Source organism: Adiantum capillus-veneris, chromosome 22, assembly GCF_014529385.1.
Source record: "Adiantum capillus-veneris isolate H3 chromosome 22, ASM1452938v2, whole genome shotgun sequence".
Taxonomy (NCBI): Eukaryota; Viridiplantae; Streptophyta; class Polypodiopsida; order Polypodiales; family Pteridaceae; genus Adiantum; species Adiantum capillus-veneris.
This window is the reverse complement of record NC_140952.1, coordinates 138,159,244-138,176,332: the sequence shown is the minus strand read 5'-3', so window position 1 is coordinate 138,176,332 and position 17,089 is coordinate 138,159,244. Positions and strand designations below refer to the sequence as shown.

The window sequence follows — 17,089 nt, the reverse complement described above, 5'->3', positions numbered from 1 at the left end:
TGTGTGTGCGCATAGTGCTTCTCCAATTCTTCTCGTAGAGCTATTGAATGCTGAGATCGGTCTTGAATTGATGTCCCAATTGTGTGCTTAAAATCTCTCCGTTTTCAGCTTTCAGTAGCCTTCTTCACCTCTGGATTTGAAAGAGATTAAATTCATTAATCAATTCTCATAATTTTAGGTGTGTATTTGTGTGTGCCTTAGTTGTGGGAACCACTTCAAACCTTTTTTTATTGTGAAGTATTTTTTAAAGAAAGGCCTTTTGGAAGTTTCTCCTGCAAACCCAGCGGTAAACCCACCGCTTGCTGAGTCGAGCTTACTTTTTCCTTATCCTGCAAGGCTGTCCTTGCTACCCGCCGAAGCAACCCCCCAATGCTCACCTACCTAATAACTTAGCACTATATCACCCTACGACCCCATTACTTGCATTGCCCACAGCCTCGTCACCATCTGCTGCCTGTGTCCTCGTCGAACCACTAGCACACAACCTATACATCAGCGTTTGCAGTACATTGGACCCACCTACAGCAGTGGCCACTTGCAAATAATTAAGCTGCTAATTGTGCTTCCAAATAGTATTCTCTGCATATATGCGGGCACCATCATTGTTGCCCTTCTCTACTGCTCTTTCCACCTGCAGTTTCTCAAACTTCTCATCCTTCTCGCAATTCTTTGTCTGCCATACTTGTCTAAGCTATACTTGTCTAAGCTCGCCAGCACCTACCGTCTGAGCTCGTCATCACCTGCTCGTTGCTTGCTATCAGCTACAACTACTTCGTCCACTCCAGCTCGGCATCATCAGCTGGCTAGCCCAAGTGCACAATCCGAAGTCTGCAAGCTCATCCCTAGCCTCGGTTAACTGCCGCCCTCAGAGGGCCTCTCGTCCCACGGCCTGCTACTCCAAGAGGCGCCCGACCCCTTCTCAGGAGGCCACTAAGTTAAACTCTTCCTCCACAAAAACCTCCAAGGCCCAAAGGCCCTAGAGGCCCTTCACACCAAAACCCTTCAAAAAAACGGGTTCCCACCTGTAGCGTTGCAATGAGATTAATACTACTACCCTATTGTAATGTATGCTCATCTTCCTAATGAAGATACAGATCCCATGCTCATTGATATACACCATACCCTACATTGGGCAAGACCTTTCTATCACACCATCTTCTTGAGCACATCTTCACCATCATTTGCCGACGCAAAAAATCACACTCACATATCAGACTTTGTTGCAGGCTTATGTACAAAGCATTTGGTAGAAATGTATGTACTACATATGCATGAAGGCACTTATACACACATGAGCACGGGTTCTAGATACTGTCCAGAGAAGTTCTCTATGATAAGACCACCCATCATCATGAGCACATACACAAGCATGGCACTTGAATTGTATGCGTTCCTTCCATCGTCCATGAAGTTTGCACCTTCGATAATACGAACCAACAAAAATCAAGTAACCAAAGCACAACATCGACATACAAATGAAGATGAAATGACAAAAAACAACATGAAGCCGACAACACATGACGTCAACAATGAAGATGAAGAAGACAAAGACAATTTTGAAGAGAACCATGGTCGTTGAATCTGTTGAGAATCACCATGATGTATCTGATTAAGAACCGTGAAGTGTTAAATCCAGTGAGGACCACCATGACGTATCAGGTAGATGAATCATGTTAGCCTAGGAGTACACCATGATCCCCAAGTTTAGCTTAAGGGGCGATTGTTAGGGAAAACCCAACTTGTAGCACCATTGTGGGAAAGCCCTCTAGCCACCTAGGAAGAGATATTTGATGACATGGTCCAATAGCAAGAGGATGCAACCTCTCTAGCCAATGAGACTGTAAAGCACTTAGCCTATATTAGAGGCTATTCTCTAATGAAGTATTTACACTTTGAGCATTATCATTGTGTCTATGCTGTCTCTCGTTATGCTCTTGCCCTTGGCATAACCTAACCCTAATCTCCAGATCTGTAACCCTAACCTTAACCCTAACACCATGGCCAAGCTAAGGCTCCATCCTCCATAGCCTAAAGCTATGCCATTGGTGATTAGGGAATGCGCTTCTCAACAACCTGTACCAATGGACCAGCCGTGATCCTTACCCTCAACTTGCATGATAGTTGGAGGTGGCAACCAAACCACTCATCAAGATATTTGGAGTGGGTATATCTTCACTAACATGTATGTAGTCTTAGTAGCTCGTTAAGTCTGCAATCACTCGGTTGTTTTTAGTGCTAAGAGGGGTACTCTCCTCAGGACTCAGTCTTTAAATTTGGAGTTGGCACCTCACTGCACTTATCCCTTGCACGTTAGCCTCTCACCCCCATTGTACTTGTGTCTAGGTCTTGGTCTGGTGCTGGGTATTCTCACAAAGTGATGATGTGGCAAGACCCGTCTGAGGAGAGGAGCTGGGCAGACCAAACTCCCAGCCCTGTAATTCATGACCGAGTACGTGACGGGAATCCAGGAATGCTAACGTAGCAGCCGTACAACGTTGACGTGGCACTTGGATGTGGGGTCTGCTTTTTTGGCATTTACTGAAAGCATTGACTTTCAAGAGCACTGAAGCTTTTGGGCGACGACTTTTCTTTTTAGTTGCTTTTGGGCCTACATGCCTTTATAGGGACGCCTAGGGTATTACTTCTTGCAAATTAGCGAATGGTTGAGAGATTGCAGAGTGAGTCCTCAGCTGTTGCATTTGTGATCCCCAATAAAGAAAGAAGTGCCATGTCAGGCGCATGACTTTGGGGCCAATGCACTGGGTAGAGATTTACGCTCTAATGTGTTTGCTCTTTTAGTTGAAGTGTTGTGTGCAGTTTTCCAAATTAGTTGTCTGCTTGCTATTGATTCACCGCCTTGCCAGTGCCTGCCCATTATAGTAATACCAAAGATCCAGTCAATTCTTCTCCTACAGAGGATCCGCTCCGACTTTTTGCAGCCCACATTATGAATGCGTTTGATAGAGACTCTGAGTAGAAGTACAAGTATGAAGAACAAGAAGTTGAAGAGGAAGCTGAGGATAAAGTCGAAGAAGAGCCCACCATGAAGAGGTTTAGGATGAGAAGGCTGCTCAACGAGAAGAGGTTCGTCTTGAGGTACCTGCACGCTGCAAGGGAGGGGGTGTTCCTATTGCGGAGACCAACCAACCTAGAGATAGTTCTCAATGTTGCCGACCAAAGGTGCCAGTTGGAGATTCATATCTATATGGATTGATTTCTTGGTATTTTGATGGATCCTCTCTATACCAAGCACACACGGATTTGGCCGATGAGACAGAAGTTTTCAAGCAGTGGCATAGTACAATGAACCCTAAATCCAAGAAGCTGATGAAAGTCAAAGCAAAGCCAAAGCCGACGACATCTACCAACAAGAAGGGGTTCCAACTCTTTTATCATAAAAGAGGATCTTTAGAAAGAGATACACCGTGACGTGTACCGACAGTTGGTCAGTGTGAGTCATGTTCTGGTTCGCAAAGACGTGTGTCAAAATCCTTTCCAGGCTTCTTGGACAGAAAGCTTTCTTTTTTCAATATGGGGGCCAAGGGTGCTTGTGTAGATGCATTTGGTTCTCGCGTACCGATAGGAACACTTTCTAGAAGCACCATACAGATGATGCCAACTTTGACGATGAGGACTTGACGACACAGAGAAGGAAGAAGACAAGATTGAGGCCACATCATTGTTTGAAGAAGAGCATAGAGAGTGTCTGACACGAGTGTTCAAAGTGCTGAGGGAACTTAGATTGGCAATCAACAAAAATAAAAGTGATTTCTTTTTAATAGATATACACTTCTTGGGACACATTGATTCTTAAAGGGTGTTAGCATGAATCCAACAAAGGTTGAGGCTATCTGCAATTGGCCTACAATGTAGAAGGTGTATGATGTGAAGAGCTTCTTGGGTTTATGTTCTTATTATTGTCTATTCCTCACGGATTTTGTAGAGATCTTTACCGTTGCAGGACCTTACTCAAAAAGGGGTACCGTTGACTTGGGGACCTTCACAAATTATAACATTTGAGCCACTCAAGAAGAAGCCGGCTTCAAGGCCAATGTTGGCTTTACTAAATTTGCAAAATTATTTTGAGATTTATTGTGATGCTTGGGGAGCACTTTGGGTGCGGTCTTGATGCAGGATGCCATGTAGTAGCTTATGAGAATCGGATGCTTTCAAAGGCTGAGAGGACTGCACAGATTTATGAGAAGGAACTCTCTTAACAATGAATCATGCTTTGAGTGAGTGGAAGCATTACTTGCTCAGCGCAGACTTCACCGTGTACACGGATCACCAGAGTCTGCAGTATTTCTTGTCCCAGACAAAGTTGTCAAAGAAACAGATAAGATGACCGAACATTCTGTCTCAGATTCATGTTTTGGTAGTGTTCTTGAGGGGCAAGAAGAATGTGGTTGTAGATGCTTTGTGTCACAAGCCACAGAAATCCGTTGTTATAGCAGTACATAATTGGGACTTTGATGAGATGCGAGAAAAGTATGCTACAGACCCAGATTTAGGTGAGATATTCGAGGAAGGTTATTGGTGCGGAAGACCATTTGTGTGAGACACGAGGCTTGAGGCAAAAAGGTGTTGGAGTGTCACAGTCCTCCTTTTTGTGAGCATAGGGGAATAGAGGCGACACTGAAGGCAGTTCATAATTACTTCTATTCCCTTCAACTCAAAAAGGACTTGGACGAGTTTGTGCTACTTCTCTGGTATGTGAGAAAGTGAAGTATGACAGGCACAAAGCAACACGACTCCTACATCCTTTACCTATACCAGATCGACTACGGGAGAATATAGCTATGGATTTTTTCTCCGATCTTCCAAAGACTCACGGTGGACATGATGGCAAATGGAATATTAAGGATAGATTCAACAAACAGGCTCAATTTGTACTAGCCAAAAAGACAATGCTGACCATTTGGCAAACTACGAAGAAGCTACATTGCTACTTTGTGGACTTCCGCAAAGCCTTTGACATAATGCCCAAGAGAGGCTATTTTGGAATCTACAATCACTGGGCATACCATCAGAGATGACATGGAGATATATGCCTTGTCCAAGCGAGTACTTGGTAGAGTTAGATGCCCAGGTTGGATGTCAAGGGATGTAAGATACCATTCATGCTCTACATCGACGAGGTAGCTCACTTCATAGTCCGGGTAGGAGAAAATAGGCTCGACCTATCAGGTACATCTGTCCATATCATGTTACGCGCTGATGATATCATATTGGTCTCTGCTTCAACACGAGGAACAACATCTCTAGGCACCGAGTCATTTTTGTACACAGGGGGGCCTTGTAGTCAATCTTACGAAGAACAAGGTCATGATTTTCCACATCTCAAGACAAGGCAGGAGTCTTGCCACATCCACAGTCCAAAAGTTCAGGTAGAGGTAGTCACTTCATATGTATATCTAGGGGTTACCTTTTTGCAGTTGTGACCTGCTTGACCATGAGCGCATCCACAAGAGAAAGACTCACATGAGGATATGCGACCCTGGCCATGCTAGGGAGAGAGTGTCACCAAGAGGATATCTATGTGCGAAAACGTTTGAGCATGGCACAAGAAAAATGTGGTCAGAGATTAAAAGCATCTAAATATGCTACTTACAAATTAAGTTCCATTGCAAGACACACTACAGCCAAGGAAGATGCTTCTATTCTCTTAAGGACTATATCAACATCTTTGGAAATCCTTTGCCAAAAACTTTGTCAAATGCTTTGGTGATAATTCACTTGGGAATGATAACATCTTGTTGCATACTGTACGTATAGCCATACCTTGAAAAGATTTTCTATTGTGTACTCTCATGATCAAATTCCCTCTCAATATCCATCCCCCCCCCCCCCCCCCCCCCCCCCCCCACCCCCAAGCTCACTTTTCTCCTGATTGAGCATCTCTACAAAATAACACTTGTTGAAAAGCATAAAATTGAAAGACGCTTGAAAGAAGACAAGAATATCAAATTTTGCCAAGAGTGAGAAAGTCACTGTTTTGCAAGGTCCTTCAATTGCCCCTCCATATCATTATCAGGTACATCTTGCCACTTTTTCGGGCCACTCATCATTTTCGCAACTAAATGCTTGTGCTCGTTCTTGTTTGGAGTCAAGATGGCCAAGGGATAGCCACATACTAAGTCTGGATGGTGTGTTATAAAAAATAGACCATCCTACAGAACATTGCACGAATTACTTACAAGATAACAGACTTGAAAGAGTGTTTTTTTTTGAGAGTAGGTGGTACTACATACCCCATCAAGAATCAAAGGAATATTTTCATTTCGAGCTGACTTAATAACCTCTTTAATACAATCCTGCAACAGCCACACAATTATTATAAAATTTGTTGACACAAACTTTTACATTCAAAAGTATTTAAGAGTGCATGCTCCTCCTTCCTCAAGTGAACCTCTATGGTGGCAACTAGAGGAGATGCATCGATAAATACCTAGATAACTATTTAAATGTATGGCAACAACATCAGAAGAGAAACTGTGGCATCCCTGGACGGCAACAAAAGGAGAAGAATTTGGTCCCCTCTCACGAATAAAGGAAGAATAGGTGGCACTTTGCTCACACGGATTGGTGGTGTAGGGGGATGCTTTAGAGTGTTGGCCAAAGTTAGCCCATCCTTCCGCTGTTCAGCTTGACTCTTCCTAGTGACATTTTGGCGTTGCTTACTCATTGCATCCTGACGTTCTTAGTTAAGAGGTAGATATCCATGTGAACTGATGGAGGCCTTTCCTTGCAGGGCTCCTTTTACTCGTCTTAAGAGAGGCTTTCTTCCCTGGAAGTTTAAGCTTTTGGCCTTTGGCCACTTCTCTCAATTTTCTAGCTTTCTATCACGTTTAAAGTATTGCATCAAATGCAATCTCACACAAATGTTTCTATTTTGGGAACCCCCAGCTTTTGGGAAAGAGATTTCCAAAAGACGCAAAAGAACCATGTATATGCATATATATATTTGTAAACAGGAAGATATATGTGTGTGTGTACTCCTCCCTCCCCTTGCCCTAGTCGTCCTTCCGCCCTGTCCTGGTTGCGGCCCTTCACCCCCATCCTTGCTTGTTGCCGCTTCTCCTCACCTTTGTGCCACCGTTGTGCCTCTACAGTCCCCGCCATTGCACCTCTACTCTGCCCTCGCGCCACTGTGTGGCTCAGCCGGCCACATCCCCCGGCCCAGGCGCCCCACGTGACCCTATCACCCCTGTCCTACCTGCCCAGCCTACTCGAGCTACTGTGCCTGCCCATCCCTACTAAGTCTACCAAGCTAGCTAGAGTTACCAAAAGTCTCTCCATCTCATGTCCTCCACTCTCTCTCTCGCGCACACACACACACACACACACACACACACACACACACACACACACACACACACACACACACACACACACACACACTCATTCAAGACAGACTCTCCTCTCTACGCTCACACTTCCACCCTTTCCGCATTCCACTCTTTCACTCTCTACCATCCCGAGTTTTTCGGTTAGGGGTATCAATTTCATCGGCTCTCTCTCAAGTAATATAGTACCTTCTATGGCAGATGGGTTCTATCTTTGGAATACCAATCATGTGTTCAGTGCAGCTCCAAACATCTATCCCATCTATAAAGGTGGCTACTACCCCATCTATAGTTGTTCTAGATACCATACTTTTGAGTGGAAGGGGATGCTACACTCAAAGAGGTTGTGGTCATAGGCAAACCGAACCAACCCTCATAGCCAGAGCAATCCAAGCACAGTTCTGTACGGCAACAAGGCCCAATAGAGTTCTCGGCAATAGTGCAATATTGGTCAGACACAGAGACAAGTACAGGCACAATCTATCCTTGTTTATAGACAAGTAGTGAGGCAGAGGTTTGCAGAGGCAGAGCAGCCCCCAAATAGATCTCTGGAGTAGAGGTTACCATATCAGAATCAAGAGGACATTCTAGAGCAATTGGACAGAGGGATAGAGGAGGACCAACACTCGATGGTAGTCGATGAGCAGTCTAAGTTGCCTCAAGATAGGCCAATCTAGTAGACTTTGGATCTCTTGGAGATTCACTCGCAGGTGCCTCTCACAATAGGCATTATTGAGGGGGAGCAAGAGCGTGAGTTTTTTGTAGTTTGTAGAGGATTTTGACTATTCAGCAGACTTCACATCTCCAGCAGATGTCACATTATCTGAGATCTTGCTTGCACATTTCTTTGCGGTTGGTTCATGGAGATTTCCAGATGTCTCTTTGAAGAGCAGGCCACTATATGTCGACATGTTTTTTGCAATTGTTAGGAGCACGTCACGTTTCCTTGGCCGAGAGAGAGCTCCCATAATCAAATTCAGAGTGCAGGTTTTACATGATGACTCCTTTTGGACGAGGGAGGCTATTTATGATATCATCCAAGAGCAAACAATGGTAGAGGCCATTTACTTTATGGATAGTTATAGAATTTTTTGAGAGTCAGTTTAGGGAGCCCTTAGGGAAGTTGGTTTGATAAAAGAGATGTGCATCTTGGTACCTTCCATTGGCTTTTGAGGTGGACAATGAGTAGGCCCTCATGCCTCTCTTACATCAGGAACTGTTAGAGTGGATGCGGATAATTTTGGAGGCACAGCCTAGGGGTTCCACAGTCCCTTAGCTTTTGTGAGCTGCTACAGGAGGTTTTTACAACGGATGCTTTTTATCAATTAGATACACAACATTGGTATTTGTGGTTTTTGCTACATCGCCTGGGTGGACAGAGCTTTGGCCAGGTTTGTGTAGACTTGATCACAATCGGATAGCTACATTTCACCACTTGATTAGAGTCTCTTTATCCCTAGATGTATCATGTGGTTTGATTTGGAATTTTTCCCCATGATCTCCTTGTATATATTTTAGGTTTTTCCCAATTTCTTGTATACAGACCGAGGGTCGATTTTATGTAATGCAAAGGGTCAAAGCCCCACTTTATTGCTAGAGAGAGAGAGAAATGAAATGTTATATTAACGTCTTCAAAAGGCCAAAATGACCTATGAGACCAATCTGTTACAAAATGGTGAATCTAATACCATGTCTGGATACAAAAGAACTAGATACTACTACTAGATTCCATCCTCATCTGCATTCTGGATATCGAGAGAGTATGGCTCGAATCCTCTGCTGTAGTCTCCGTCGATGCTGAGTAGCCGCTCTCCTCAATCGTGGCCGTCTAGATCTCCGTAGCTCCAGTGCTCGGTCGATGAGAGTGCCGGTAGTGGTCGAATGAGTGTGGGCCGAGCTCTGTAATGATGACTGCTCCTCTGGTTGTCCCATATCTAGTGAAAAGAAACCTGTATTTTGTCTCTGGGACTGTCTCTCTCTATCACTCCCCAGTAAAGTGTCTATATTTGTGTAACTCAAGTAGATATAGCCCAAGACATCTTTGATTCTCATAACTCATGACCCTAGAGAAAGGACACGAATCCCTCTCTGAATAAGCAACGAAAACGGCCCCGTATCTCATAGTACACTGTGCAATGACATATGTAATGTAGCTTTGTCTCTGGCTCTAACTGGCATAAGCGGCATATCCTACTGTCTGCTGGTATCCTCTAAATCTACCAGTCTCAATCTCCAGCTGACGTGAGGATATGCGTATCTGACCAATGGCACACCGCAAACCATGAGACATATGTGTGTCCATGTAGTTGGGTCAAATCACAAGCCCATCTCCTGTGAGGTGGAGAAGATGCTCTCCATAGAAAGCCATCTTCGTGCCCAGCTCCTGTGGCGGCTCTATCCAGGTCCTCCTGGTATCCAGATGGATCAGGTCCTGACGAATAAGTCTAGTAATCTCCACTTGTGTAAGAGACATCGAGAGTGCCCGAAGAGAGTGCTGGAAAGGGGGCAGCCTTTCCATGGTGAAACCATGCATCAGAAACCATGATGTCATCTGTGCATACCAGCATGAAGTGTCCCCCTGAAGAGCTAACTATCTGGAAGACTTAAGGGCCAGTCTAGCATATCTATCTCTAGGAGTATCCCACAAGCTGTGCACAAAGGAGACTGATCTGGTAAGTGCCTCAATCTCCATAGGAGGGGCAGCTAGCTCTACTCGAATGATAGCGTGGGGTACGGAGGCCTTGGCTTTGATCAGTCAAGAGATCATAGATACCAAGGGCCTCTCCATACGTCTCCAACCATCCTGGCCTACAAAAGATCCCCATGTCTGCACCGCAGACAACATAGCTGAGGCTACTAAGGTATCAAAGAGCCATAACTTTGTCCGAGGTTCCTAGAACTGAACCTGCGAACACATCCTCTCCAAGCCTCCCAAAGCCGCCAAATCTCTAGTCAGTCTAATCGCTGCTGCACTCCCCAAAGAAAACCTCTGCCCAATGAAGGCAACTCCAAGGTAAGTGTATGCATCTGTATACTCTTCAATCTCTTGACCATATGTGAGAGTCGGTGCTGATCTCCTGATCCACTGTGGTGTGGTGTTAAAACACCATAACCTTGGTTTTACCAAGGTTTACAGACAATTCACTATCCTCGGCAAATTTGTGTAATGCATCCAACTGTCACTGCATACCCTCTGGTGAGTCGGAGATCAACACAATATCATCAGTATATAACAACAATGGGATCCACGTCCTTGCCAGCTGGGCACCTCTATCACCCTCTCTGTCAATGTAATCAGACACCTCATCAACATACATACCAAATAGAGTAGGAGACAATGGGCAACCCTGTTTCGCCCCAATGGTGGAGTGAACTAAATCAAATATCCCCTCCGGAGTGCGTACATGTCCCATCACTGATCTGTATAGAGCCATAATCCCCCAAATCAACACTATGGGGACCCCCATCTCCTACAGTCTACGCATCAATCGAGCTCTCGGTACCATGTCAAATGCTTTGTGGAAATCCACAAAGCTACAATAAATCCGTCTCCCATGTGACCTGCCCTCTTCAATGATGGCTCTAAGTGTCAGAATATGATCAAGAGTGGAGAAACCCCTCCTGAAACCGGCCTGGCCCTTTGCTCATACACCCTCACCCTCTGCCCAATTACTGAGAGAGAGAGAGAGAGAGAGAGAGAGAGAGAGAGAGAGAGAGAGAGAGAGAGAGAGAGAGAGAGAGAGAGAGAGAGAGAGAGAGAGAGAGATGAGATGAGATGAAATGATATATTAACATCTACAAAAGGCCAAAATGACCTATGGGACCAAACTGATTACAATGGTGAGTCTAGTACCAAGTCTGAGTACAAACAAAGAAAACTACAAACTAGAAACTGAGATAGGAGTGCTACCAGCTCCTATGGGTGGTTGGTAAGCTGAGCAATGGTATCATGCCACAAAGGTACAAAGTGGGGATAAGTGTCACCATGATACAACATAGCAATAGCATGAACGCTATCCTGATCGACACTCTGGGTGTCGTGCTAGAATCCTGTGGATCCTCTTCCGCAATCTCCGTCGCTGCGTGGCTCCCCTCCTCAGTCGTGGTTGTCTCGAAGTGCTACCAAGTCCTATGGGTGGTTGGTAAGCTGAGCAATGGTATCATGCCACAAGGTACAAAGTGGGGATAAGTGTCACCATGATACAACATAGCAATAGCATGAAGCCTATCCTGATCGACACTCTGGGTGTTGTGCTAGAATCCTGTGGATCCTCTGCCGCAATCTCCGTCGGTGTTGCGTGGCTCCCCTCCTCAGTTGTGGTCGTCTCGATCTCCCCAACTCTATAGCTCGGTCAATGAGAGTACTGCTGGTATGTGTATGGGTGGAACCGAGCTCTGTGATGGTGGTGTCCCCTCTGCCTCTGTGGTATTCGAACTGAAGAAATCTGAGATGCGTCTCTGGGACTGTGTCTGTCTATGCCCTCTCAATAGAGAGTCTCTATGTCTCTATATCTCAAGTAGAAATAATCCGAGACATCTCTGATCCTGATATCTCATGACTCTATCTAACGAGTCAAAACCATCTCTAAATAAACAATGAAAGCGTCCCCGTATCTCATAGTAGACTATGCAGTGACATATGTAGTGAAACTCTGTCTCTGGCTCTGCATGGCATAACTAACATATCCTACTGTCTACTGGTATGCCTCTGAATCTACCTGTCTCAATCCCAAGCTGGTGTGAAGATATGCGAATCTGGCCTATGGCACATCGTAACTCATGAGATAGATGTGTGTCCATGTAGCTGGGCCGTGTGACAAATCCGTCTGTCGTGAGTTGGACAAGATGCTCTCTATAGAAAGCCCTCTTTGTACCCAACTCCCGTGATGGCTCTATCCATGTCCTCCTGGTATCAAGCTAGATAAGATCCTGCCGAAAGAGAGAGACCTGAAAAGAAAAGGAAATATAATGTAAAATATTGATGCGTTGCCTCTGCTCCTGAAGGCTCAAACCCCTTCCAAAGCAGTCGACCACCACTCTGAAGGTGCTATCTTGTGCCCTGCTCATTCAGCCCTATCTTGCGCGCTCTACCCTGTACTGCGTGACCTGCTCCCCCTGCTGCTGTCGCGAGGTATGTGTCTCTGCTGCCACGCGAACCCTTGCCTCTGTCTGCGGGCTGTTGCAGCGAGAGAGATTGCGTCCCGTTGCAGAGGGAGAGAGACCTGCACGCTGCTGCTTACAGAAACCTGCGCGCGCTGCTGAGAGGAACCTACATGTTGTTGCTTACAAAGACTTGCGCGTTGCTGTCCGCCATATGAGAGAGAGAGAGAGAGAGAGAGAGAGAGAGAGAGAAATGAAATGATATATTATATTAACGTCTTCAAAAGGCCCAAATGACCTATGAGACCATCAGATACAAAGTGGTGAATCTAATACAACGTCTGAAGTACAAGTACAAAAAGTATTGAAAGTAAAAAATGAAAACTGAAAATGAGTGTGAAATGTGAAAATGTAAAATAGGCCCTCAATGACAATCTGGGTGTCGTGCTAGAATGCCTATGATCCTTTGTTGGAGTCTCCGTCGATGGAGTGTGCTCCTATGTCTCGGTCGTGGTCGTCTTGATCTCCCGAGCTCAGTCGCCTTGTCAATGAGGGTGCCTCTCGTATGAATGCGGGTACAACCCTGTGCTGGTGGTTGGTCTCTTGGCTCCCTCGATCCAAAGAAGTCTGTGATCTGTCTCTGCGACTGTCGTGCTCCATGTCTCCTCAACAGACTATCTCTATGTCGGTGTAGCTCAAGTAGATATAAGCCAAGGCATCTCTGACCCTGATACCCCATGACTCTATCTAGGGGTCCAAAACCCTCCCTGAATAAGCAATGGAAGCGCCCTCGTATCTCATAATACATAGTGCAGTGGCATATGTAGTGTAGCTCTATCTCTGGCTCTCTACCGCATAGTTGACATATCCTAGACTCCGGCGGTATCCCTCTGAATCTACCCGTCTCAGTCTCCAGCTGGTGTGAGGATGTGCGAATCTGACCAATAGCACATCGCAGACCATGAGACAAATGAGTGTCCATGTAGCTCGGACGAGTCACAAACCCATCTCCCGAAAGTTGGAGAAGGTGCTCTTTGTAAAAAGCCATCTTCGTGCCCAACTCTTGCATAGGCTCTACCCATGTCCTCCTGGTGTCCAACTGTATTAGATCCTGCCGAATGAGTCTAGTGATCTCCGTCCGTGTGACTGGCAGGGAGGGTGCATCTAGGGAATACTGAAAAGGAGGCAATCTATCCATGCTGAGACCATGCCTCTAAAACCATGAGGTCATCTGCGCATACCAACATGATGCATCTCCTTGCATCGCTAACTGTCTAGAAGACTCAAGAGCCAATCTAGTATATCTGCCTCTATGTGTATCCCATAGACTGTGCATAAAGGACACTGATCTAGTAAGAGCCTCAATCTCAATAGGAGGGGCGGCTACCTCCGCTCGAATAATCGCATGCGGTACGGAGGCCTTGGCTCTAATCATCCGGGATATCATAAATACCAAGGGTCTCTCCATGTTCCTCCAACTGTCATGATTCACAGATGGTCCCCGAACTTGGACCCCATAAAGCATAGCTGAAGCAACCAAAGTATCAAAGAGCCATAGCTTTGTTCGTGGTTCTTGAAACTGAACCTGCGAACACATTCTCTCTAGCCCTCCCAATGCCGCATAGGCTCTGGACAGTCTAGTCTCTGCTGCTCTCCTCAGAGTAAACCTCGGTCCCGTGAATACCACCCCCAGATATGTATATTCATTTGTGTACTCACAGTGTCCTGACCATATAGGAGTAGAGGTGCCGATCTCTTGACCCATTGTGGTGTGGTGTTAAACACCATAACCTTGGTTTTACCAAGGTTCACAGCCAGTCCACTATGCTCTGCAAAGTTGTGCAATGCATCTAACTGTCTCTGCATGCCCTCTGGCGACTCTGATATCAACACAATATCATCAGCATATAATAATAAAGGAAACCATGTCCCTGCTAGCTGAGAGCCTCTGTCACCCTCTCTGTCAATGTAGTCAGAGACCTCATCTACATACATACCAAAAAGTGTAGGGGACAAAGGACACCCCTGCTTCACTCCAATAGTGGAATGAACAATGTCAGAAATCCCCTCAAGAGTGCGTACCTGGGCAGTCACTGAGCCGTATAAAGCCATGATCCCCCATATGATCTCTGTGGGTACTCCCAACTTCAGTAGCCTGTGCATCAATTTGGCCCTCTGCACTGTGTCAAATGCTTTGAGGAAGTCCACAAAGCAACAATACATCCGTCTCCCATGTGCCCGACCCTCCTCAATAATGGCTCTGAGCGTAAGAATATGGTCCAAAGTGGAGAAACCCCTCCTGAATCCAGCTTGTCCTGCTGCTCGTATGCCCTCATTTTCTGCCCATTTACTCAGTTGTTGTTCAAGAATGGATGCATACAACCGTGCCAATGTGTGCCCTATCATAATAGTACGGTAGTTCCCTGGCACAGTGGGGTCCCCTGCCTTGAAGAGAGGTACAATAGTAGATAATCTAATGGACTCGGGTAGTCCCTCACACATGACACGGTTAAACAACCGCGCAAGAACCTCTGACAGTAAATCTCAAGCATGTATCAAGTGCTCTGCCACCAAACCATCATGATCATATGCTCTCCTAGTCCTCATCCTATCAATGGCATTCTTAACCATCTCAGTGGTAAAGAAGGTACTAGTGGCTGGACATGGTTCTAGAGGGTCTGGTAATGGTGGTTGCCCAGGTACTGTATATAATGATGCTGCATACTGACCCCAAATCTCGGGAGAGGTAATCACTAGAGGGGTGAGTGCTCATGGAAGAGACGCTAGGCCTCACCTGAATCTCGGCTCAAAAAGAGCTGATACAAATCACATTCCATCTGGGCTAAAAAGGCCCGCTTCTTCCGTCGCACTAAGCGCCGAAGGGCAATCTGAGACTGTCTATATGTAATGACTCCAAGTATAAGCTCGCTCTGAATCTGAATCTCATCTCTCTACATTCCTCATCATACCAACTATTCTGAGGCATGTTCCCAAAATGTCTTCTCTGATCTGGTTGAGTGTGTGGGTATGCCTCTGCTGCAGCCCCATGCAAGATCTCCGTCAATAAAGTGGTGATCTCTTCCACTGTATTGATAGCCGTTTTTTCGGCTCTTTGTAATTGCCACAGTGAGTTACCTCACCCTACAAAATCACCCAAACACTGTGGCTATCCCTGACATTTCACTGTACATAGGCGTGTGTGAGTTAGGGGGCTTTTCCCATATCTTCTTAAAAACCCTCAGCTAGCTAGTCACTGGGCTAGGTGAGCCAAAAAAAATAAAAAAAATAAAAAAAATAAAAGTATATTATGGCCTCTTTGTGTGTAAATATTTCATTGTATATATGGCCTAAATATAGGGATTTTTTATAATTATTTTGGTATTTTATTTAAATATTTCTACTTAGGTGTGTGTTTTATTAAACCTATGTACACCTTCTTTCATCCTCTTACACCATAATTATATTTTTTGCCAATATGTACATACTCTAACCTTATATTTTTTCTTTATACAAATCACTCCCACATTTTCACCCTCACCCTCGTGAAAACAAAAAATTGATTTCTACTCATTGGTTACTTTTATTATATTATTTACTTGCATACCTTTTCCTCTTTCACCCAAAATAATTCAAGGAGGGACCATATCATATGATTCCAATATCTTTCCATATCCATAACTCCTCCATATTTTTATTATTATTTTTACTCATTATTCTAACACCATGTGCTCATTGAGCTAAAGTCCATGAATAGTCCATACACTAGTCCCACCGTGTATATATTTCTTATTTCACCAATAATCCTCCTCCATGCATGGGTCAAGAGAAACTTGAATGCTTTGTATTATAATATGACAAAGGAGGGGCTCACTCTTGGATGCATTGTACAAATTCAACAAAGGAGGGGGCCACTAAAAGACTTTTGCAGGCATAAAAAACAGGCTTTTTGGTGAGAATTTTGGCACCTATCTCCACTCCGAATTTGGAGCGGTGGTCAAAAGAGAAAATGTAGCCCACGCTCTGAATAATCACCTCAAATTTTTTCATGATTTTTGGAGCTACCAGCGGTGAGCTATGATTTTTTGAGTGGACCCCAGTCTGCCCACTTTTCTCACAAGTAGCCCATAGTCTTCTCTCACCTCTTTCCACACTTCTACACACACACACACACACACACACATTTCTCTCAATCCCTCACTCAAACCTGCACCTTCAATGGTTTCTCTCACCTTCCTCACCATTAACCTCCCCACTTACTCCCATAGCTCTCATATGAGCTCTCCATGTACATACACCATCTCTATGCCTCTCTCTATTATCTCCAAAGTACAATTCCATCTTACCCCTTATATATATACATAAATTCAGCATGTGTACCATGCTTAACCTCTGCCAATCAAAAGATCTCATCAACGGAATTACCATTTTCATCACGATGATCAACCTTGGCGGCGGTGGCATAAAGAAGAGAAGACGAAGAAGAAGATCGATAGTCATTTTGAGAACCTACACAAGTGAGTTCAAGCTTCTTCAAAGCTTCACTATCTCAATGATTCTCTTTTAATTCACCCCTCTTCCTTCATCAAATCAACTCACTCTACCCATTGTAAATGTAACATTAACTTTCTAGTGATTACTAACGA

At 44.9% G+C, this 17,089-nt stretch overlaps 1 protein-coding gene across 1 annotated transcript in view; it reads right to left on the bottom strand.

The window, feature by feature from the left end:
- Positions 1–17,089, bottom strand: part of LOC147430301 (ATP-dependent (S)-NAD(P)H-hydrate dehydratase-like) — a 174,177-nt gene that overhangs the window by 34,552 nt on the left and 122,536 nt on the right. Inside the window, exons 5-6 of the mRNA XM_086494773.1 lie at positions 6,252–6,314; positions 5,992–6,170 (exon numbers count right to left, since the gene is read on the bottom strand). Of these exons, the coding sequence (XP_086350899.1) occupies positions 5,992–6,170; positions 6,252–6,314 (242 nt within the window). The remainder of the gene's footprint in view (positions 1–5,991; positions 6,171–6,251; positions 6,315–17,089) is intronic.